This window comes from Dermochelys coriacea, chromosome 5 (genome assembly GCF_009764565.3).
Source record: "Dermochelys coriacea isolate rDerCor1 chromosome 5, rDerCor1.pri.v4, whole genome shotgun sequence".
Taxonomy (NCBI): domain Eukaryota; kingdom Metazoa; phylum Chordata; order Testudines; family Dermochelyidae; genus Dermochelys; species Dermochelys coriacea.
This window is the reverse complement of record NC_050072.1, coordinates 72533940-72558771: the sequence shown is the minus strand read 5'-3', so window position 1 is coordinate 72558771 and position 24832 is coordinate 72533940. Positions and strand designations below refer to the sequence as shown.

The following is a 24832-nucleotide window of genomic DNA, read 5'->3' as shown; positions in this document are numbered from 1 at the left end:
GTGTAAGAAAAACAATTTAGTATTTCTACCATTTATGGACAAACAGAAAGAAAATGTTCACAACACAATTTTGAAAAACAATTAGACAATGAAAATAATAGTAATACTTAGAACTTAACACCTTCCATTCAAGAATCTCAAAGTGCTTCACGAATATTAATGAATTAAGTCCTACAATATACTTGTGAGGCAAGGAAGTATTCTCATTTTAAAAACAGGGAAATCAAAGACTGATCAGATAGTATGTAATGGAGCCAAGAATAGACTTTTGACTCCTAATCCTGGTGTTTTAACAAGACCAGCCATGCCTATGGTATACAATTTGTTTGTGAATAAAAACAGTTCTACAGTACAATAGAATAAAGTGAAATAACATACTGAATAGCAGAACAACAACTGCTCAGTTTGTAAATTCTATCAAAACCTACTTTTAGTCACATAATCTCATTGTAAAATTTGTCCCAAATTTAGATTTTACATAAACTAAGTCACAAAAAGTCATTCTGATTCTAGAATAAGTGTCCACATGAGGAATTACACTGGTATAACTATAGCAGTTTAAATTCACATCTTTCCTTATACAAGTATAATTTTTCCATATAGACAAACCCTTATTTCCCTGAGAGAAATTAAAAAATTAAAGAAAGTTTGCAAACTGTGAAAGTATAGTAGACTTCTACAATTCTTTCAATTTTAATAATCTAAGATATAATTATTAATACTATTTTTATCTTGACAGCATCTCTTTCCGCTCAACTTGATTTCAAGTTGTGATCTAAGGGTTACACACTCAATGTATTTTTTTTAATTCAAAATGTGCCAAAAATGTTACACTATTCATTAATTGTAATATGTGCATTCTACCCAAGAAGGTAAAAAAGTGGCAAGTTGGAAACATTAGATATTGAAGCCCATTATGGGACAGACAGAAATAGCACACATTTTTCCATTCTGTCCTAACAATTACATCAAGCCTGACCTGGACAGGCTATTTTGTTCAGAGCTTAGAGTTAGTTAACATGATAACTGAGTCTTTTGGCCCCTTCTACTTTGCCAAGAGGCCGAAATCAAACCCAATTATCTTTATTACTGGTGCACCAAAGACTGAACTGAAATCACTACTACCAAAAATAGGTAGTAACTGATTTGACAAACTGGCAAGAGACCAAAGTTGATAACTTACATGCTTCTTGTGTAGACTCTTTTCTCTCCCCAATTTTCATGTGCTCTCCCTCCACCCACCTTGCTTCAATCCCATTCTTGTGTAGCATCCTTCCCTAAAATTTCTCCTTTTATTCTCCTTCCTTTTAATATTATATTCTTTCATGCCCTTGTTGTTGTTTCATCTGTGCTTTATTTTTTCCTTTATATTGTTTTCCTGTATTTTGATGCAGTTTACTAATAAAGCAGTGAAATTCATTAAAATCCTACAGACAGCTTGCAAAAAAATCAAGATTTTAGTAAAGTTCATTTTGCTGTCAGCACAGTACTGCAGAGCAGAGGAGGTACAGAAGAGAACCAACTGAGTCCTGAAAAATACTGTCCACAATGGGCAAATCTTCAATTCACATTCCTCGTCTTACCGCTTACTGTTAGCTAGCCCCAAACAATTAGGTTGATTTTTTTTTTTGCATTCTATTTAATCCTCATTGCTCAAGGATACAAGGTGGATTGTTCTGGGTTCCCAGAAATAAAACACTCGTGGTCAATCCATTAAGCCTCCTTTCCCTGCCCTTGCACTAAAAGTAAATAATCCCCTTACGTCTCAGAGCGGCACAAATTCAGATCCCACAGCCATAATATTTTCCTCCTGTAGCTTGATATTAACTACAAACTGCTCAAATTCTATGCCCCCCAAAAAGAGAACTACTCCATAACTGATATGATTCTTTCTGGGTACAAGACAGGCACTCCTTTCCTCCCCCTCTAAAAAAAAAAACTCTCTCTTGTCCAAAATAAATTCCCATTCACATGAGAAAGAACATGTGGCCACAATGCATGAACACATTATGCTTTCAGCCGAAAAGCATCATTGAACTATTTTTTTCTCCTTTAGAATAATGCTGTCATCAGGATTAGAATAGGGGCCTCAGGCAACTGCTCAGATGTAGCAAAGAGAATTGGGTTACAAACGGTGATGAAATAGATCTTAATAGAAAAATTAGGGACTGTGCTTAATGTTTTATCTAATGAAATATTTGAGCCATACCACAGACATAATCCTTCTCACAAATCATTGTGTGTGCGATGCTTTAAAAGGGATTGAAATAATTCCACAAACACAAAGTAAAAAACAGAAAAATCTTACATATGAATTGCACTGTCATATTATTGTTTGAGGTTATGAGAACCTGCATTACTAAAATGAAAGTATGAGCAATACTTGTAGATAATGAAGCAAGTGGTATTGTAGCACAGTAAAATAAATCAAAATATAAAATTATTTAGTCAAAGAAAACTATCTTACTCTTGATGAATATTAAAGAAATCTGCATTTAAAGAATTAGTGTAGTCCTAAATTTCATCCAGTAATATATTTAAGTATTAAAGGAATAGCAATGACAAATATGAAATGAGCATGTACATAACCCTTCAGAACACATGCAGGACATTACCTCTGATGAGATTTTTGGTTCCAGAGGTTTATGTAATGCATTTAACTTAAAAACAGGAATTATTTGTAATTATAATAATATTTGTAATTATTTGTAATGAGAAACTTGTCACTTAATTTTTTAAATAGTGGTGTTTTCAGTGATCATTTCTGAACTGAAATTTTTGAGTAAATTCCATCATTAAATCATAACAAACACAGATAGCTACAAATAGGAAAAATCATTTTTTCTAGAAAACTATTGGCTTATCCCTGCTTAAATGTATCCGTGTTAACCATTTTAAGCAAAAGAAAATAGAATTTAAATATTCCATAACACAAGACTTTATCTCATTAAATTATCCTTTGTAACAGCTTTGACAGCTTTCTTCCTTCCCAATGGAAATAAAGAAAAATGTCAGCCTTTTCAGAATTAATACATCTGAAGAAATCCATTGAAGCACAATTACATACAGCAGAATTTCCAGATCACACCCATAAAAGCGACACTGTTTATATATTTTAAAATGTTACCAATAAATATTTACTTTACCTGACCATTACCAGTAGTTGCCAGGCTGATTTCTGCTGCTCCTTGACCTTCATTCTGCCTCTCTGCTTCATGTGAGCCTGAATCATGCTTGCTTTGAGGTGCCCTCTGTTAATGCAAGAGTTTACGGCATTATATATAGAAATGGAGTACACTTTATCAGTCAAAGCTTTCTAAGCTATGAATGCATCAATGTCGTAGCTTCACAAAGCCATTGAACTGTGCTTTGTATTTCATAACCTCTAACCTCAATAATTAGCAACTGAGACTGACTGTCTTAGCGAAATTGCAAGATGAAAGCAAAGCATGTCCTCTGAGGATTATAACCCTATAAGACAAAGGATTTGCTGTGAGACACAGAAACACCATCCTCCACCAGCTGTGCTCACATCACTATCAGAAATATAACAGAATTGGAGCAAACAACTGTCTCCTCTGCACTGTCACACAATCTATGCATTTACTGGAGACTAAGGCTAGTACAGTTAACTTATTACTTAAATTTCACAACCAAATACAAACACTTTCTGGGTGGAAAGAATGATACACAGACGGTATATCTATACCATACTAAAGGAATCCACATTGTATTGTTAATGTGAGAAACACAAGTGTATCCATCTTAATGTGAACAAAGCTTTAACAACATGGTCAAACCAAACCTAATCTTTGTATACCAAAATAAATACAAATGATGTAGAAAACCTGGTGAAAACAGACGCTTCAGTTCTTTAAGGAAGTAAAATCTTCCTCTGTTTAACTGAATGAAAACTAGATTTTTGTCACTACCACTACCAATACCCCCTTCTGTTGGAGCTTCTCCTTTCTATGATTGCTTAGTTATCATTGATCTCCTCACTGTGGATTCACTCTCTTATGGCATGCCTTTTTGGTAGCTGACCCTTTATATTTGGGAAGGAGAAGCTGCTGAAGCCCGAAAGTGGCCATTTTACATGTGACTATTGCAGGCTGCACCTGGCTTAATATCAGTATTACCAACCCCAAACAGTGAAAAAAAGAAATCACAAGTCAACCTCCAAAAATCACGATTAAAATAAAAGATAAAATCATTTTTAATCTGTTTGATTCCTGAACTTCCCCTGCCCATCAATATGTTTGTGAGACAATCACAATGTTGTCAAGTCTTCCCAGTTTATAGCAAGTAAGGCGATTCTGGCTCCCAGTATGAGAGCTCTGGTTAGAGGATCCAACCAAGACTGAGGCCCTGTTGGGCTAAGCACTGTACAAACACAGAGTAAGAAATAGCTCCTGCCCTGAAGAGTTTACAATCTCATACAAAGCATGGTGGTGAGTTTAACATGTGGGAGCTGCAACTGGGACTCAACTATCCATTAGATGGGAACAACTTTTAATCTCTGCTGAACAAGGCAAGATTTAGACGGATGACCTAGAGGTGAAAACCTTTATTGCTCATTAGCTATGCCCCGAGACAGTTGGTGAGAATAAGCCTTGCTTTCTGGAAATATAAGTTTATTAAATCAAGTTCTGACTTTCCTGGAATTTACCCAGGCCCCCTAGGTCTTCCACACTTTATACGTGGCAAAATTTCATACACTTGCTCCGTATCTCAACCACATTCTCAGTCTGCTACAACTTGTTCTTAAAGGGACAGCTCGCATTAACCAAAAACACACACAAAATGCAACAGTGAAATAAATATTAACGAAATATCCAAATTCACTTCTAAACATGTTTTACAACATCTCCTTCCAGATGATGTCATGATATCCTCTCACACTGAGGATACCCCTGCAGAGGAGGGGACCCTAGTTATTAGGAAGAAACAAGTGATAGTAATGGGAGATTTGATTATTAGAAATATTGTGATGACCAGAATCGCCCGGTGAATTGTCTGCCAGGTATGAAGGTTGTGGACCTCTTGAGACATCTAGATAGATTTATGTGCAATGCTCAGGAGCAGTCAGTGGTCATGTAGGTACCAATGACACAGGGAGGTAAGAGAGAGGTCCTTGAGGCCAATTTTAGGTTGCTAGATAAGAGATTAAAGTCCAGGAATCCATGGTAGCATTCTCTGAAATCCTTCCAGTTCTATGCACATAGCTAAATAAATAGGCAGAACTGCAGGCTTTCAATGAGTGGGTGAGATGATGGTGTTGTGAAGAGGGATTTAGGTTTATTAGGAAAGGGGGAAACTTTTGGAAAAGGAGGAGCCTGGAAGATTGGGCTCCACCTAGGCCAAAACAGAAACAGAATGCCAGTATGTAAAATTAAAAAGGTCATAGAGAAGTTTATAAACTAAGGGCTGGGGGAAAGCTGACAGGTGCAGAGGAGCACATAGTTTGGACAGACACATCCCTCAGGGGAGGATTTATTAAAAGGGAAACTCTATATCCTAATAAAAAGGAAAGGATAGAAGTTGATAAAGTACAGGAACTGAAGAGAAACAGTCAAATGAAAAAGGGTCCCATTCAATTACATCACATGAAGGCAGACAACTCGATATTGACAAATTTTGTAAGTGCTTATATACAAATGCTAGATTCCTAAATACTAAGATGGGTGAATGTGAATGCCTGGTATTCAATGATGATATTGATATAATAGGCATCACAGAAATTTGGTGGAGTGATGATAATCAATAGGACACGGTAATACCAGGGTACAAAATATATAGGAATGAGAGTCTCGCTGGTGGGGAATGGCACAATATGTGAAAAAGCATAGAGTCAAATATAGTAAAAATCTTAAATGAATTGAACAGTACTATAAAATCCCTGTGGATAGAATTGCCATGCTTGAATAATAAGAGTATAACAGCAGGAATACACTACCAACCACCTGACCAGGATGGTGACTGCTGATGGTGAAATGCTCCGGGAGATTAGAGAGGCTACAAAAACAGAAAATCCCAGTAATAATGGGGGATTTCAACTATCTCCATATTGACTGTGTACATGTCACCTCAGGGCAGGATGCAGGGATAAAATTTCTAGACACCAATAATGACTGCTTCTTGGAGCAGCTAGTCCTAGAACCTACAAGGGGAGGCAATTCTTGAGTTAGTCCTAAATGGTGCACACGATCTGGTCCAAGAGGCGAATATAGTTGAACCGCTTGGTAATAGCATCCATAAAGTAATTAAGTTTCACATTCTTGTAGGGGGCAATATACCACAGAAACCCACCACAACAGCAATTAACATCAAAAAGAGGAACTACACAAAAATGAGGAAACCAGTTAAATGGAAATTAAAAGGAACAGTCAGAAGGATGAAATGCCTACAAATAGCTTCGAGACTATTTAAAAACACCATAACAGAAGCTCAGATTAAATGTATACACAACAAAACAAACAGTAGGAGAATCTAAATAGCAGAGTAAGAGGTGGTTAGAGGCAGAAAGACACCCTTTAAAAACTAAGCCAAATCCTACTGAAGGAAAAAAAAAAGGAACACAAACTCTGGCAAGTCATATATAATTAGGCAGGCCAAAAGAGAATTCAAAAAGCAACTTGCAAAAGAGACAAGAACTGACAGCAAATACTTTTTAAAATACATGAAAAAAAGGAAGCCTGCCAAAAAGTCAATAGGGCCACTGGATGATCAAGGTGCTAAAGGAGCTAACTTTAAAAAATTAAGTGAATTAGTTAGGAAAGTGGACTGGACTGAAGAACTCAAGGATCTGAATGTGGAGGAGGCTTGGAATTACTTTATGTCAAAGTTGCAGACACTATCTGAAGCCTACATCCCAAGCAAGAGGCAAAAGTTCATAGGGTAGGGTTGCAAGGTGGATGAAGATGAGGAAGCATCTCAAACAGGTGATTAAGAGAAAGCAGAATGCCTACAAGGAATGGAAGATGGCAGGGATCAGCAGAGAAAGCTACCTCTTGGAGGTCAGAAAGTGTAGAGATAAAGTGAGAACTGCCAAAAGCTAAACAGAGTTGGAGCATGCAAAGGGAATTAAAACCAGAAATAAAAGGTTTTATAGTAGGGTTATCAAGTGATTAAAAATGAATTGTGATTAATCACACTGTTAAATAAGCTTAAAATCAAAAAGGAGGCTTACAAAAAGTGGAAATTTGGACTGAAGATTAGGGAGGAGTATAAAAATATTACTAGAACATGCAGGGATGTAATCTGGAAGGCCAAGGCACAACTGGAGTTGCAGCTAGCAAGGGATGTGAAGGGTAACAACAAGGGTTTCTACAGATATGTTAGCAACAAGAAGGTGGTCAGGGAAAGTGTGGAACCCTTAATGAATAGGGGAGGCAATCTAATGACAGATGATATGGAAAAAGTTGAAGTACTCAATGCTTTTTTTGCCTCGGTCTTCACAAACAAGGGCAGCTCCCAGACTGCTGTACTGGGTAACACAGCATGGGGAGAAGATGAGCAGCCCTCAGTGGTGAAAGAACAGGTTAAGGACTATTTAGAAAAGCTGGACATGTACAAGTCCATGGATCCAGATCTAATACATCCAAGGTGCTGAGGGAGTTGGCTGATGTGATTGCAGAGCCATTGGCCATTATCTCTGAAAATTCGTGGCAATCGGGGAAGGTCCCGGATGACTGGAAAAAGGCAAATATTGCGTTCAGTTTTGGTCCCCCCACTACAGAAGGGATGTGGACAAATTGGAGAGAATCCAGCGGAGGGCAACAAAAATGATTAGGGGGCTGGGACAAATGACTTATGAGAGGCTGATTTAGCTTATTTAGTCTGCAGAAGAGAAGGGGGGGGATTTGATAGCAGCCCCTTCAATTACCTGAAGGGGGGTTCCAAAGAGGATGGAGCTAGGCTGTTCTCAGTGGTGGCAGATGACAGAAGCAGCAGCAATGGTCTCAAGTTGCAGTGGGGGAGGTCTAGGCTGGATATTAGGAAACACTATTTCACTAGGAGAGTGGTGAAGCACTGGAATAGGTTACCTAGGGAGGTGCTGGAATCTCCATCCTTAGAGGTTTTTAAGGTCCTGCTTGACAAAGCCTGGCTGGGATGATTTAGTTGATGTTGGTCCTGCTTTGAGCAGGGGATTGGACTAGATAACCTCCTCAGGTCTCTTCCAACCCTAATATTCTATGATTCTATGAATAGAATACTATTTTTATAAATATTTTTGGATGTTTTCCACATTTTCAAATATATTGAATTCATTTACAATACAGAATACAAAGTGTACAGTGCTTACTTTATATTTTTTATTATAAATATTTGCACTATAAAAATTAAAAATAACATTTTTCAATTCACTTAATACAAGTATTGTAGTGCAATTTCTTTATTACAAAAGTTGAACTTTTCAAATGTAGAATTATATACAAAAAATAACTGCATTCAAAAATAAAATAATGTAAAACTTGTAGGCTCTCAAGTCCACTCAGTCCTACTTCTTGTTCAGCCAATCGCTCAAAAAAATCGAGTTTGGTTACAATTTGCAGGAGATAATGCTGCCTGCTTCTTGTTTACAAGGTCACCTGAAAGTGAGAACAGGCGTTCACATGGCACTGTTGTAGCTGGTATTGCAAGATATTTATGTGGCAAATGCGCTAAAGATTCATATGTTCCTCTATGCTTCAATCAGCATTCCAGAGGACATGCGTCCGTGCCAGTGGTGGGCAAAATTTTTGGCCTGAGGACCACATCTGGGGATGGAAATTGTATGGCGGGTCATGAATGCTCATGAAATTGGGGGTTGGAGTATGGGAAAGGGTGAGAGCTCCAGCAGAAGAATGCTCTGGGCTGGGTCCAAAGGGTTCGGAGGGAGGGGGATCAGGGGTGGGACAGGGGGTTGGGGCATGGAAGGGGGCCAGGGGTGCAGGCTCTGGGGGGCACTTACCTCAAGCAGCTCCTAGAAGCGGCAATATGTCCCCCCTCTGGCTCCTATACAGAGGCGCAGCCAGGCGGCTCTGTGCACTGCCCTTTCCACAGGTGCCACCCCTGCAGCTTCCATTGGCTGTGGTTCCCAGCCAATGGGAGCTGCGGGGGGCAGCGCTTGGCGCAGGGACAGTGGGTGGAGCCCCCTGGCTGCCCATATTCATAGGAGCCAGATAGGGGACATGCTGCTGCTTCTGGGAGCCTCGTGGAGCGGGGGAAGCCCTCGACCCCGCTCCCCGGCTAGAGCAGAGTAAGCCCCCAGACCTCGCTCCCTAATGGTAGTTCAAGGGCCAGATTAAAATGTCTGGATGCGGCCCCCGGGCCGTAGTTTGCCCACCCCTGGTCCATACTGATGCTAGGTTCTGCTCGATAACAATCCAAAGCAGTGAAGACCAACACGTATTTATTTTCATCATCTGAGACAGATGCCGCCAGCTGAAGGTTGATTTTCTTTTTTGGTGGTTTGCGTTCTGTAGTTTCCGCATCCGAGTGTTGCTCTTTTAACATTTTTGAAAGAATGCTGCACACTCTGTCCCGATCAGATTTTGGAAGGCACTTCAGATTCTTAAATTTTGGGTTAAGTGCTGTAGCTATCTTTAGAAATCTCACATTGGTACCTTCTTTGAGTTTTGTCAAATCTGCTGTGAAAGCGTTCTTAAAACAAAGAACATGCTGGGTCATCATTCGAGACTGCTATAACATTAAATATATGGCAGAATGCAGGTAAAAACAGAGCAGGAGACATAATTCTCCCCCAGAGAGTTCAGTTACAAATTTAATTAACACTTTTTTTTTTTTTTAAACGAGTGTCATCAGCATGGAAGCATGTCCTCTGGAATGGCGGCCAAAGCATGAAGGGGCATATGAATGTTTAGCATATCTGACATGTGAATATCTTGCAATGCCAGCTACAAAAGTGTCATGTGAACATCTGTTTTCACTTCCAGGTGACATTGTAAATAAGAAGCGGGCAGCATTATCTCCTGTAAATGTAAACAAACTTGTTTCTCTTAGCAATTGGCTGAGCAAGAAGTAGGACTGTGGGGACCTGTAGTCTCTAAAGTTTCACATTGTTTTGTTTTTGAGTGCAGTTATGTAACAAAAAAAAAAATCTACATTTGTAAGTTGCACTTTCACAGTACAGAAATTGCAGTTGGTACATCTATGATGTGAATTGAAAAATACTATTTCTTTTATCATTTTTACAGTGCAAATATTTGTAATAAAAATAATATAAAGTGAGCACTGTACACTTTGTATTCTGTGTTGTAACTGAAATCAATATATTTGAAAATGTAGAAAAACATCCAAAATATTTAATATATTTCGATTGGTATTCTATTGTTTAACAGTGTGATTAAAACTGCAATTGTGATTCTTTTTTTTTAATCGTGACTCATTTTTTTGAGTTAACAGCGATTAATCGACAGCTCTATTTTCTAGCTATATAAATGAGAAGAAACTGAGGAGGGGTGGAGATTAAAGATTATTTAGGCATGGCCCAACACCTAAACAAATACTTTGTCTTGGTTTTTAATTAGGTTAATGAAGAGTTTAGGGGTAGTGGCAGAGTGGCTAATGGCTATGAGGTATTGAGGTAGAAATTACCACATCCAAGGTGGAAGTCAAATTCAAACAGTTTAATGGGACTAAATTGGAAGGCCTAGATAATCTCCATCCAAGAATATTAAAGGAAATGGCACATGAAATTGCAAGCCCACTAGCAAGGATTTTTAATGAATCTGTGAACTCAGAGGTTGTACCCTATGATTGGAGAATTGATAATGCTAATTTTAAGAGGGAAAAAAAGTGATCCAGAAAACTACAGGCCTGTTTGACCTCAATTGTATGCAAGGTATGCAAGGTCTTGGAACAAACTTTGTAAGAGAAAGTAATTAAGGATGTGGAGGTGAATGGTAATCGGGATAAAACATAACAGGGTTTTACAAAAGGTAGATCGTGCCAGACCAAACTGATTTCACTCTTTCAGAAGATAACTGATTTATTAGACAAAGGAAATGCAGTAGCTCTAATCTACCTGGATTTCAGTAAGGCTTTTGATACAGTTCCACATGGGAAATATTAGTTAAACTGGAGAAGATGGGGATTAATATGAGAATTGAAAGGTGGATAAGGAACTGGTTAAAGGGGAGACTACAACTGGTGTTACTGACAGGTAGAGTGTCAGACTGGAGGGAGGTTACTAGTGGAGTTTCTCAAGAAGTAGTCTTGGGACCAATCTTATTTAACATTTTTATTACTGATGTTGGCATAAAAAGTGAGGGTATCCTAATAAAATTTGCAGATGGCACAAAGTTGGGCGGTATTGCCAATACGGAGGAGGACCAGAATATCATACAAGAAGATCTGGATGACCTTGTAAACCAGGGGAATAGAAATGGGATGAAATTTAACAGTGCAAAGTCATGCATTTAGGGACTAACAACAAGAATTTTTGCTATATACTGGAGACTTATCAGTTGGAAGCAACAGGGGAAGAGAAAGACCTGAGTGTATTGGTTGATCACGGGATGACTATGAGCCACCAATGTGACATGGCCGTGAAAAAAGCTAATGCAGTCCTAGGATGCATTAGACGAGGTATTTCCAGTGGAGACAAGTATGAGTACCATTATACAAGGCACTCCTGAGACAGCATCTAGAATTCTGGTCTCCCGTGTTTAAGAAAGATGAATTCAAACTGATACAGGTGCAGAGAAGAGCTATTAGAATTATTCAAGGAAAGGAAAACCTACCTTATGAGAGGAGACTCAAGGATCTTGGCTTGTTTAGCCTAACAAAAAGAAGGCTGAGGGGAGATATGATTGCTCTCTATAAATACAGAGTAATAAATACCAGGGATACTTTCAACGCGTTTCGGCTCAAAATTAGGAGAAGGTTTCTAACCATCAGAGGAGTGAAGTTCTGGAACGGCCTTCCAAGGGGAGTAGTAGGGACAAAAAAAAAAACTAAATGGCTTCAAGACTGAGCTTGTTAAGTTTTTGGAGGGGATGGTATGATGGGACTGCCTACAATGGTCTGTGGCCCATTGGCGACTGCCAGTAGCAAAAATCCCCAACGGCTGGAGATGGTACTCTATATGGGGAGGGCTCTGAGTTATTATAGAGAATTCTTTCCCAGATATCTGCCTGGTGGGTCTTGCCCACATGCTCAGGGTTTAACTGATTGCCATATCTGGGGTAGGGAAGGAATTTCCCCTCAGATCAGACTGGGAAAGACCCTGGGGGTTTTGCTTTCCTCTACAGCTTGGGACATGAGTCACTTGCAGGTTTAAACTAGTGTAACGAAGTCTTTAAACCATTATTTGAGGGCTTCAGTAACTCATCCAGAGCCTAGGAGTTTATTTACAGGCGTGGGTCAGTGAGGTTCTGCGGTCTGAAATGTGCAGGTCAGACTAGATCAGGGGTTCTCAAACTTCATTGCACCGCGACTCCCTTCTGACAACAAAAATTACTACACAACCCCAGGATGCGGATCGAAGCCTGAGCCTGCCTGAGCCCTACCACCTCAGGCGGGAAAGGGGTAAAAGCTGAAGCCCCACCGCCCAGGGTGAATCCCTCGGGCTTTGGCTTCGGCCCCGGGCAGTAGGGCTTGGGCTTCAGCCCTGAGCCCCTGCAAGTTTCAGCCAGCCCTGGAAACCTCATTAAAATGGGATCCTGACCCACAGTTTGAGAAACACTGGACTAGGTGATCATGATGGTCCTGTCTGACCTTAAAGTCTATGAGTCTAATTTCTGTTGGTGAGAAAGACAAACTTTGGAGCTTACACAGAGCTCTCCTTCAGGTCTGGGCAATGCACTCAGTGTGTCACAGCTAAATACAGATTGTTTAATCTAAGTAGTTAACACATTTAATGGAATCATTCTAGGTGACTTGTCCAGTAAATACCTCTCCAGTCACAGGGGGAAAAAGAGGGGGGAAAAAAACCTGTGTGTGGGTGGGAGTTAGTGAGTTACAGATTCTTGTAATAAGCCATAAATTCAGTGTGTCTATTCAGTCCATGATTTTTAGTGTCTAGCAAAGTTATGAATTTAACCTCCCATGCTCATCTTTTGAAGGTGTTGTGCAGGTTTCCTTTGAGGATGAGGACTGAGAGGTCAAATATAGCGATCGCTTTGTGAAAAGTGTTCATCCACAGATGATGTTGTGTTTTTGTCTTTTATTATTTTTCTCTGAGAGATCATTTGAAAACATAGTGATTGTCTCATTTCACCCACATAGCTATTACTTGGGCATTTAGTGCACTGGATGAGGTACTCTATATGTTATGATAGGCGTGTGTGGACCCAAAGATCTTGAAAGGTGTGTCACCCAAACACCCCGAAAGAACCTGCTTCAATATAGAAATAAAACCCCCTCCCCGACCACTCCCCCTCTTTGTCACCTAGCACCCCACACTAACCCATATAAGGTATAATTAAACAATTACAACCCATACTCAATGGGAACCACATCCTGAAAGAAGTCTTTCCAAACCCCTCTTCTGGCCTTCATACAACCCTCCAAACTCTCTTAGTTCATCATCAGAAGCAAATTCTCCACACATCAGACTCAAAACAGCACCAGAACCTGCCAGAACAACAGATCCAAAATCTGTAGATATATCTCCACAGCTATGATCAATGATCAACACTCCCACAACACGCCTTTCAAGATCCAGGGGTCCAACAAATGGCTATCACATGTGGTGTACCTCATCCAGTGCACTAAAGAAAGGTTCCAGAGGCATTCCTGGCAATTACAGGCTGGTAAGCCTATCTTTAGTACCAGGCAAATTGGTTGAAACTATAGAAAAGAACAGAATTATCAAACACAGATGAAAACAATATGTTAGGGAAAAGTTAACAGCTTTGAAAAGGGAAATCATGCCTCACCACCTATTAGAATTCAGTGATCCAGTGCTTAGCAAGTGACTTCCACTAGTTCAATGGTTTGACACTCTTTAAAACTTTGGTAGCACAATGAACTGCTTAATATTTTATTTAATTTAAATTATTTTAATAGCTTGTATTAAGTTTAGGACTTAACAGAGGTTGTCAATTTCAAATTTAATTTTAAATAGGTTTATTTGTAAAATGAAAAATATTTAATTGAAATCTAAACATCCAATTTAAATAAAAAAAATCAGACTAGAATTAAAAACTTGATTTTTATCCACTCTAGCCTTGGCTCTGTTATATTAGAAGCCTGGTTCTATTCAATTACTGCCTAAAATAACCTTGTGCAACTTATCTTATCTGAAATGGATGAATAATAGTTATCCCTTAAAGCAGCAGTTTGAGACCCTGGCTCATAGTACGGGTTGTGAAGTGCACAAAAATATCAACAGCAGTTGGTGGAAAAGCCTGGGCTAGAACTCATAGTCTCTGGGCTTGCAGGTTAGTGTACCTTCTACTAAAGTACAGGGCATTGCATGGGCAGAAACAAACACACACACTCTCCCTCCTTCCTGAAATCTGTTCCAATAGTGGAGCTTTTATCATCACTGTACTGATTGGCTAGCAATAACTCTAATTTTGAACAACAGTGACTAATTATTTGCAAAGGTAGTCCACTGTTCGCTGCCACTGATGGCTTTTCTGAGCAAAAATGAATTGTTATTTCATAATGCATTTTATTTTTTTGAGTTTCAAACACTGAAGGTACACCCCCATTCTGAAGATATGGAAAGAATAAATGTTTGTTTTACTGTAATTCCACCACAGATTACAAAAAAAAAAATGAAAACAAAGGATACTGGATGAACAGAAAAATAGGGTCCAATCACTAGACTAAAACAAATGAAACTGAATTTTGCTGCTGTTGAATCACAAAGAAAAATACTAGCTTGCCAAATCCCTAACAGCTGCAATTACTCATGTTGCATAAGAAAAACAGTTTAAAGCTTGATGAAAATAATCTCTGGGTAAAATAAATCCTCTCTCTTTTGTCTACAGCAATCATCATCATCCAATGAAAACACACTTCTACTATAAATTATGAATATTATGTTGGCAGTGCTTATACCTATACAGTAAATTAAAACAAAGTAAAATATTTAAGGAAGGCATTTACAGTAAAATGGCTTTTTAAAAAAGTAATCTGTATGCAAATTTACATTTGTAATTGCCAGCCAAAACTGTTCATCTTTTGAGGTGCCCTCACTCAAAAATGTACTGCGAACAGAACAGGTAGATGGCTCCTAAATATAGCTTAAGCATTTCATTCCACAGAATATATATGTAACATGGGTCTTAAAGGCAGAGGTGGCAGTGCCACCTCTGTAGGTAAAGTTCCCTGACACTTTTCATTATAATATCCTGTTTTCAGTTGCTTATAAAACTTTGCCAAACGTTAACCTTTTGGACTGAAATTTTCTGTTCTGAATGTCTCCTTAAGGCTGAATTTTTTTGGTACGATATATTACCCAAGCTTATATACTAGTACCTACTGGTCCTAGATTCTACAAGGATAGGAGCCTAATATATACCACAAAGATGCCAACCTAATGGAACAACAAATGGTTGCTTATTTATAATGTAGTAGCATCTAAAGACCATAAGAAAGTTGGGCCTCACTATAGCAGGCACTGTAAAAAAAACATATTATATGTCCCAAAGAGCTTTAAATTTTATAGTTTTCAGTAAAAACAATAATGATTTCACTGTTACTGACACTCTGACCACCACCAAATAGTCACATATATTTCTTGCCCCTAAAAGCAGCTCTTTCTGAAGTTGCATTGATGTGATATGCTGCCATGCTCTAAATACTCACTGGCAAGATAACTTAAGTTTAGATAAAAATGGTCCTTAATTCTGTAGTTGTGTCCAAGTGCTATCAGGGTCCCTAAAGAGCGGGTGGGTATTACATATTGTACTACAATCCTCCAGCAGAATGGGGGAGGCCTTGTCTACACAAGACATATCAATTGGTGATATAGGAGCTGAGTGTTTGACAGTGATTCTTCTTCCAGATCGAATGAGCCCATAGCACCCACACTAACTAAATGTAATATTTCCATGCTAATCCATGCTTGCACTGCCTTACACCAGGGGTGGCTATAATATTTGACAGCAAGATACCATCTGCCTCAACTAGTGAACCTCCTGAGTCTGTTGGCAGAACCTCCCTCTCTTTCCCCTCCCCCTTTAGCCCCCAAGTTTCTGAAATGCTCAGCCATGGTTCCCATATCACCCTGCGCCAGCTCTGCAGATCCTCAATTGGTGATCCAGGTGTGGATGACTAGCTATGATTGCTATCTCGGCCCCTTAGAATAATTTCTTGCTCCAGCCTTGCTCCCCCATGCATGCTGCTCTCCAGTAGCATCCCCAGATAGCTGGAGATGAGCTGCAAGTAGTTTTTAAGTGAGGTAAAACTTGGGGGTACATTTAATCTGATGAGATTCAACAAGGACAAGTGCAGAGTCCTGCACTTAGGACGGAAGAATCCCATGCATTGCTACAGACTGGGGACTGAGTGGCTAGGCAGCAGTTCTGCAGAAAAGGACCTAGGGGTTACAGTGGACAAGAAGCTGGATTTGAGTCAACAGTGTGCCCTTGTTGCCAAGAGGTCTAATGGTATTTTAGGCTGTATAAGTAGGAGCATTGCCAGCAGATCGAGGGACGTGATCATTTCCCTCTATTCGGGATTGGTGAGGCCTCATCTGGAGTAGTGTGTCCAGTTTTGGGCCCACACTACAAGAAGTCAGTTAGTTATTCTCTGAAAAACAAATCAGAACTATTTTTATATTAGAAAAAAAGCTAGTTTTTAATCCTCTCAATTCCAAAATGGTGAACATTTTCTTGAACTTGAAAACACAATTTTGGACACAGACCAACTATGGAAAATTTCAGCCCCAGTGGTCAATGTTTGGGTAAGATACATGTATGTAAAATGGGCTCATAAAGGAAACTGATTTACAACTTAAATACAGTGGCTGCTACCGGTGACCACTATAATAGATGTTGGCATGTAATAACACAGGAATCCCTTAATCTTTATTTATATATCAGTATTTTCCTGTAGAAGCGTGACATAAGACTTCTAAAATAAGGTCTGACACAAACTGGATAAGCATTCACCCTTTTCCCATCTGTACTTCTCAGAAGATTAACAAACCACATAATGCCTTATCAGATCTCTAAATTTAGAAAGAGAATTACTATACTCCAACTTGTCAGATATATTAGGAAAACAACATGACAAATCCTTTGACCAAATAGTTTGGCTATAATAGTTACTAGCTAAATCTTAGTCCTAACCTTTCCAAGGTACTGCAGTCTTGTCTCTTTATTGAATTCTTGAACCTGGATTTTTAACTGAAATATCAGTACTTACCAGACCCGTAGAACAGCGGTAACCCAAGCTGCTCTCTGCATCTCTAGCTTTAGCTCATTTGAAGTACACTGAAGTATTATCATCAAAATGTACCGCCAAGGAAGAGAGAAGGCTATCACTACAATTCCCACTGATTAATTCATAAAGCTACAATGGTTGAGAAAGCAAGAGGCACCCATTTTCTTGGCTGAAGCAAAAGAACAGTAGTACTAGCAGCAAAACTAATATTTCTTCCTCCCCCGCAAAGATAAGACTAGGAAAAGAAAGACTACAGCAGAGGAACCAACATCAAGATATACTGTAATTACATCACGTCATTTATTGAGCCAAAATATTCTAGCCCACCCAGTTCACTCTATTAAGTGTTGATGGATTGACTTTTTGCTTTGTTTTAAACATACAAACACATGCGCACACATCCTCTAAGCAAAAAAAGGCAAATGCTCACTAACCTCTCCTTCAGCTGCTTGTGACTGCAAGAGCTGTCGTATACGAAGTATGTCTTTCTCTATTTGCTGAATTCTTGCCACCCTTACCTAAAAATGAATAAATTTTCAAATTTATAGTTTTTTTTTAAAAAAGAAATATTTCCTGTAGAAAATGACAATGTGAAAAAAGAGTTTATGGCAAAAACTGTTGACTAGAAAACAGAACTACTTCATTAATGTGATAATTTCAGTAACTGCGCATACGCATGAAAAAGGCATACTTGAAAATACTTTACACAGCGTAATGGTCAACTGGATTTTTAAGACAACTGACATTAATTTGGATCTATTATTAAACTGACATACTATATAAACTATTAAAGTATGGTTAGAGACATTAGCCAGAAAACACTTTTTCCGCCTAAACAGTTTCCTCTCTGTCATTGATGTATCATGTTGTCTTGGGAAAGTTACTTCACCTCACTGTCTTAGATGCCCTATTTGTAAACTATGGATAAAATTAAATACATAGCTATCCTACACAGAGGTTTTGCGAGGATTTACATTTGCAGAGTGTTTTCAGCCTGTAAAATGTTGAATAACTTCCATATATTATTAGCCATTCTTTGGGCAAACTACGTATACTACTACAATCCTGTGTTAGCCCTATCACATTTACTTCCACATTACTGAAAACTGACTTCAGAAACAGCAATTTGCATAATAAAAGGCAATAAGACAGTATTATATACAGAAGTCTTACTAGGTAGCAACAATAGGAAACTAAGCAAAAAGATACACGTAAACTTAAGAACTCAAGAGTAACAGTCTGATATTAACAGACACTAAAACCAGATCTCTCTCATAGTTTTAGGGTTGAGAAAACATTTTCATCCTCCCAAAATGGGAGTTACATTATTTTTTAAAGGTATTCTGTTGCTACTATAAAGAGTCCAGTTTGTAAGCAATTAGCCTGTGACCAGTTGTGGGTGTCGCATCATATTGTTACTCCACTCTGTATGACTTATTATTGTGAGCACGCAGAATATTGAAATATTTGGAAATACTTTTTTCTACTCAAGCATTTTTGTAAATGTCATATTCAACTTACTCATAAGAATGGAACTGGAACATTTGGAAGGACTGCCTGATAATTTTTCTGGTGCTTATGAATAAGGTTACATTTTAATCATGGGTATTTTTAGTAAAAGTTATGGACAGGTCATGGGCAGTAAACAAAAATTCATGGTCCGTGACCTGTCCATGACTTGTACAATATACCCCTAACTAAAACTTGGGTGCTCTCAGAAGGGGTCGCGGCTCAGGGGCACTGCAGGTGCTGGGGGGGAGGTCGGCCCGGGTGCTCTGGGGGGGATGCCCCGGTACCCCTGCTGCTGCGGGGGGTGGGCAGGGCTGCAGGCACCCTACCTGGCTCTGCACAACTCCCCGGAAATGGCAACATGTCCCTTGGCTCCTAGCCACAGGCGTGGCCAGGGTGGCTTTGCGTGCTGCCTCTGCCCTGAGCGCCGGCTCTGCAGCTCCTGTTGGCCAGGAAGGTGCCTGCGGGCAGAGGCAGCGCGAATAGCTGATGGGCTGTGCCTCCACCTAGGAATCAAGGGATGTCTTGCCACTTCTGAGGAGCAGCCTCAAGGCAAGCACCACTAGGAGCCAGTGCCCCAATCCCCTCTCTGAGCCCCCTCCCACACCAACTCCTGCTGCTACTGGGAGGGGGGTGGCCGGAGACTGCTCCAGCAGCAGTCAGAGCAGCTGGTCCAGGAGCTGCCCAAGCTGCTCAAGCGGCCCCCGGACCAGTCGTACTGGCTGCTGCAGATGTCATGGAGGTCACAGAATCCGTGACTTCTGTGACAGACTCGCAGCCTTACTTATGAATCAAGAAGTTTCCACAGTTGTTGTCATTAAATAGTCAGCCTTTGCCAGTTTTCTATATACTGTGACAAAGTTCCTGCTCTACCTTGGTGGGTCTTGCGCTTATTGGCGGATTTGCTCGCCTTGGAGCTTCACAGCAGCCCTTGGCCGTTTTTCTGAATTCACAGTCCAGGTCGAATCCTCCTGTGTCTGACCAGGAGTTGGGAGGTTTGGGGGGAACCCGGGCCCGCCCTCTACTCCGGGTTCCAGCCCAGGGCCCTGTGGAATGCAGCTGTCTAGAGTGCCTCCTGGAACAGCTGTGCGACAGCTACAACTCCCTGGGCTACTTCCCCATGGCCTCCTCCCAACACCTTCTTTATCCTCACCATAGGACCTTCCTCCTGGTGTCTGATAATGCTTGTACCCCTCAGTCCTCCAACAGTCCGTGTTCTCACTCTCAGCTCCTAGTGTCTCTTTCTCCCAGCTCCTCACATGCACACCACATACTGAAGTGAGCTCCTTTTTAAAACCCAGGTGCCCTGATTAGCCTGCCTTAATTGATTCTAGCAGCTTCTTGTGATTGGCTGCAGGTGTTCTAATCAGTCTGTCTTAATTGTCTCCAGAAGGTTCTTGATTGTTCTGGAACCTTCCCTGTTACCTTACCTGGGGAAAAGAGACCTACTTAGCCTGGGGCTAATATATCTGCCTTCTATTACTCTCCTATAGCCATCTGGTCCGACCCTGTCACAATACTTAAAACAAAACAGAGAACATCTATGTGTGTCAACATGTGCCAAATGTTGACTGTTTAATAGTTTTTGCTGTAGTTTTAGCTCAGCATAGCTTTGTTAAAGTCCTTTTAATGAAGTTTTAGGTAAAATGTTATAATCTATAATCTTGTTTCTTGTTTTGAGACAATGAAATAGTTTTGAGTGTAGATTTTTTGAAAACGTAATTTTAAATACCTGTAGCTTAATTTTAAGTTTTGCAAGCATTAGTGCCTCTTGCTTTCTAATGCTTGATCTGTTTTTTAAATGTATATATGTGACACACTATACAGCAAAGTAGCACCCTGGATCTTCCATGTTCACCACTGTCACATGTTTATGAGATGTTTTGTATGATGCATGCCTTGTGAGGTATCATTTTAAAAGTCTTGATATGTTGGACCTTAATATCCTGTTGAACTCTATGTACTATCATTGAATGTGAAGTTATGAAGTATTGCTATATGTGTTACTGAAATATGTTGTGAGGCTGGGAGATGCCCACAGATTGGGCCTTTCAGTAGCAACAAAGGGGCAACTATCACTGGCCAGACAGGCGTTGATGGCCCATCAAGAAGAATCCATTATCCCAAAGACTTCTTGAAGAAGGCACCTACACAATGACGTCTGCCTTACCCGCCACATCACACCAAGAATCTTTCTAGCAGCCGGAAGAAAGTATAAAAGATGGACAGTGACATCATCACTTGGCATCTCTCCTCCCCACTTCAACACCTGGAAGACTGTCTGGAAGACAAAGACTTGGAACTGGAGAGATCGGTCCCAGGCTGGGAAGGGAATCCAGCCTGCGTATTGAGAACTGCAAACTGCCTGTAACATCTATTACAGTGAGAGACTGCTTGATTCAAATCTTGCTTAGTCTGTAGAATTTAGACTGAGTTTATTCTGATGTAAGCAACTCTGAACTCTATGCCTGCTACATATAATCACTTAAAATCTATCTTTCTGTAGTTAATAAATCTGTTTTATATTTTACCTAAAACAGTGCGAGTTTGTTTGAAGTGCTTGGGGGAATCTCAGCTCAGATTACAAAAGCAGGCACATGTCCACTTTCCTTTGACAAAAGTGGCGAACTAATTAATGAGCTTGCACTGTCCAGTGGAGTCTTGAGCAGTGTAAAATGGGATATATCTAGCTGGGGTGATTTGCTGGTGCCTCTCTCTATATGACTTATGAGTGGCTCAGGGAGCATTCATGCGATTTAGCTGGTTGTGGGGCTCCACATACTGATGGCTGAGTGATCAGTGCCTGGAGGTGTTTTGCTGCTTGTCACTGGCATAGCATTGTGTGAGACAGCCCAGCCTGGAGAATTAAAGGGGCACAGCAGTCCCACAGTTCCAGGTTGTACCCCGGGGTTCCTGTCACAGTAAGGAAAAAGAACATTTCAATGAAATAAAATGTATAAGTACTATATAAAGCCATATTCCCCAAATCGTAAGAGGACATTTTAAATGTGTTTACTGTTTTATGATGTAGGAAAGCTAAGAGGAAAAAATAACAAAAAGGAAAAAAGAAAAAGTTAAGGAAAAATGGGAAAAGATCAGGCACAAAGAACAGATTATGAAAGACAGGTGGTTTTCCTGAACCTTTTTTTAAGGCCAAAAATGAAGACTCCTCATGACATACTCAGAATTTGTCCTTTTTAATCAGCCTTTATCTGATGAATTTGTGAATTCAGCTGAGTCTTGACACAAAACTCAACTATTCCACTGTAATCACACTGGGTTTGACAGAGTCAAGACACACATACAAAATCAAATCAACTATAAAACCAAAGTTAGTGGTTTTTGTTTTCTTGGGGTTTTTTTTGGGGGGGGGGGGGAATAAAGTTCACAGATGTTCAGAAAAACATGAGCAGAACTAAAATTGCACCCTGGATTGCATGATTAAATTTTGTTCCAAAATACTGAACATCTTATTTATAGACACTCACATTAATGTCTACTTAATATTTCCCCTTAGTTTTACTATAAAAAATACAAAAATAATAGCATTAAAAATGTGACCAGAAAAGCACAAAAAAGCAGGATTAGTAGCGCTGGTTAATGCTGTACAAACTTTCTCACACAGAGTTCAGTTACTGTAGAATATCTATATTCTAATTTGTATTTCTCCTGCTAGTTTGCTGGGGAAGAGAGAATATGGCTTTGTAAAGGGAAATCATGCCTCTCTAATCTTTTAGAATTCTTTGAGGAGGCCAACCATGTGGAGAAGGGTGGTCCAGGGACATAGTACACTTAAACTTTCAGAAAGCCTTTGACAAGGTCCCACACCAAAGGCTTAAGAAAAGTAAGCAGTCATGGGATAAAAGAGAAGGTCTTCTCATGGATCAGTAACTGGTTAAAAGATAGGAAACAATGGGTAGGAAGAAATAAATTTCAGAATGGAGAGAGGTAAATAGTGGTGTCCCCCAGGGCTCTGTACTGGGACCTGTATTGTTCAACATATTCATAAATGATCAGGAAAAAGGGGTAAATAGTGGTACAATCAGATAAAAGGGGGTAAAGTTTGCAGATGATACAAAATTACTCAAGATAGTTAAGTCCACAACAGATTGTGAAGAGTTACAAAGGAATCTCACAAAACTGGGTGACTGAGTAACAAAATGGCAGATGAAATTCAAGATTGATAAATGTAAAGTAATGCACATTAGAAAATAATCCGAATTATACATACAAAATGATGGGGTCTAAATTAGCTGTTACCATCAAGAAAGATCTTGGAGTCATTGTGGATAGTTCTCTGAAAATATCCGCTCAGTGTGCAGCGCTAGTCAAAAAGGCTAACAGAGTTTTAGGAACAGAAGAACTTTCTTAATTATACTAAAAACATTAAAAAAAAATGTATTGTCGGGAACAGTCTTGCATTGGTAGAGTGATGGAATGGATACCCAAAGAGGTTATTCTATGTCTGACTGAAACTGCCCCAAAATTGGGTTTAAGTGCTATTAGTAATTTATTGCTCAAAACCAATGGGAGAAAGTGGGTCCATAAAAGAAAAAAAATTCAGACTTCTCAGGATTTGAGGCAGCTTTTGCCACAAACAGATGCAACAAAACTGGCAAAATAAATAATCTAGCAGATGTAATGGAAATATTTAACTAGGTACTTATATGGCTTTAATCACGGTAGTATTTGTGTACCTCACAAACATTAAAAAAATTATCTCTACAGTACCTTGTGCAATAGGGAAATATCTCCATTTTACAGATGGAGAAATGGAAAAATTAAATGATTTGTACAAATTCAACACAGGAAAACTGTGACAGAACCAGGAATTAAACCCATATCATGTTACTCTTGGTGCAGTCATTTAAATACCAGACCATCCTTTCCTCTTTAGTGTTTGAAAGTATGAGTAGAAAAGTGTTACAGTAGAACCGCAGAGTTACGAACACCAGAGTTATGAACTGACCAGTCAACCATACACCTCATTTGGAACTGGAAATATGCAATCAGGCAGCAGCAGAGATTTTAAAAAAGCAGTACAGTCCTGTGTTAAATGTTAAATGGTTTAAATGTAAACCACTTAAAAATATAAAGGAAAAGCAGTATTTTTCTTCTTCGTTGTAAAGTTTCAAAGCTGTATGAAGTCAATGTTCAGTTGTAAACTTTTGAGAACAACCTTTTGTTCAGAGTTACGAACAACCTCCATTCCTGTGGTGTTTGTAACTCTGAGGTTCTACTGAATCTAAAAACAGCATGATAAGAAATGGAAAAAATAATATATCAAGAGGAGGAGGAATTCATGGGGAAGAAACATTGTTTAAAATCTTAACACATTTCCTATTCTGTGTCAGAGATGGTCTCTTATCTCAGAGGCGCTGGGGGTGCACAACCCCCACCCTGCTCTTCTCACCCCCGCTGCACCCCCGCCCTGCCTCTTCCCGCCACCTCCCCCGAGGACACCCTACCCTCATTCCCCACACCAAGCACCTCCTGTATGCTGCGGAACAGCTGATCGTGGTGGGCGAGAGGCGCTAGGACGGAGGAGGAGGAGCTGATCGGGGGCGGGGGAAAAGGGCTGCTTTTAGGTGCTCAGCACCCATCATTTTTTTCCCTATGGGTGCTCCAGCCCCAGAGCATCCATGGAATCAGCACCTATATCTTATATATTGTGACAAAGTTCCTCCTCTGCCTTGGTGGATCCTGCGCTTATTGGCGGATTTGCTTACCTCGGAGATGCACAGCAGCCCTCAGTTTGGCCACTTTTGCTAGTGGCTCAAACCTGCTGTCCACTCAGCTAACCTCATCACTGGTCTGCATGGGAAAAAGGAAGGAGAACAATTCCCGCGGTCTCTGCTGGCCCACCTAGTGGGTCGGTGGACAGGCCAGGAACCTTCCCCTCTGGTGGGGCCCACAGTCCAGGTCAACTCCTCCTGTATCCAACAGGGAGTTGGGGGGATGGGAGGAACCCAGA

General features: G+C 39.9%; 1 protein-coding gene across 11 annotated transcripts in view; it reads right to left on the bottom strand.

Annotated features, from left to right (window-relative positions):
• Nucleotides 1-24832, bottom strand: part of APC (APC regulator of WNT signaling pathway) — a 191565-nt gene that overhangs the window by 36542 nt on the left and 130191 nt on the right. For all 11 annotated transcript variants that reach the window (XM_038401215.2, XM_043515560.1, XM_043515559.1 and 8 more), the window contains 2 exons: nt 17784-17867; nt 3147-3251 (listed from right to left, as the gene is read on the bottom strand). In XM_038401215.2, coding sequence (XP_038257143.1) covers nt 3147-3251; nt 17784-17867 — 189 coding nt within the window. The remainder of the gene's footprint in view (nt 1-3146; nt 3252-17783; nt 17868-24832) is intronic.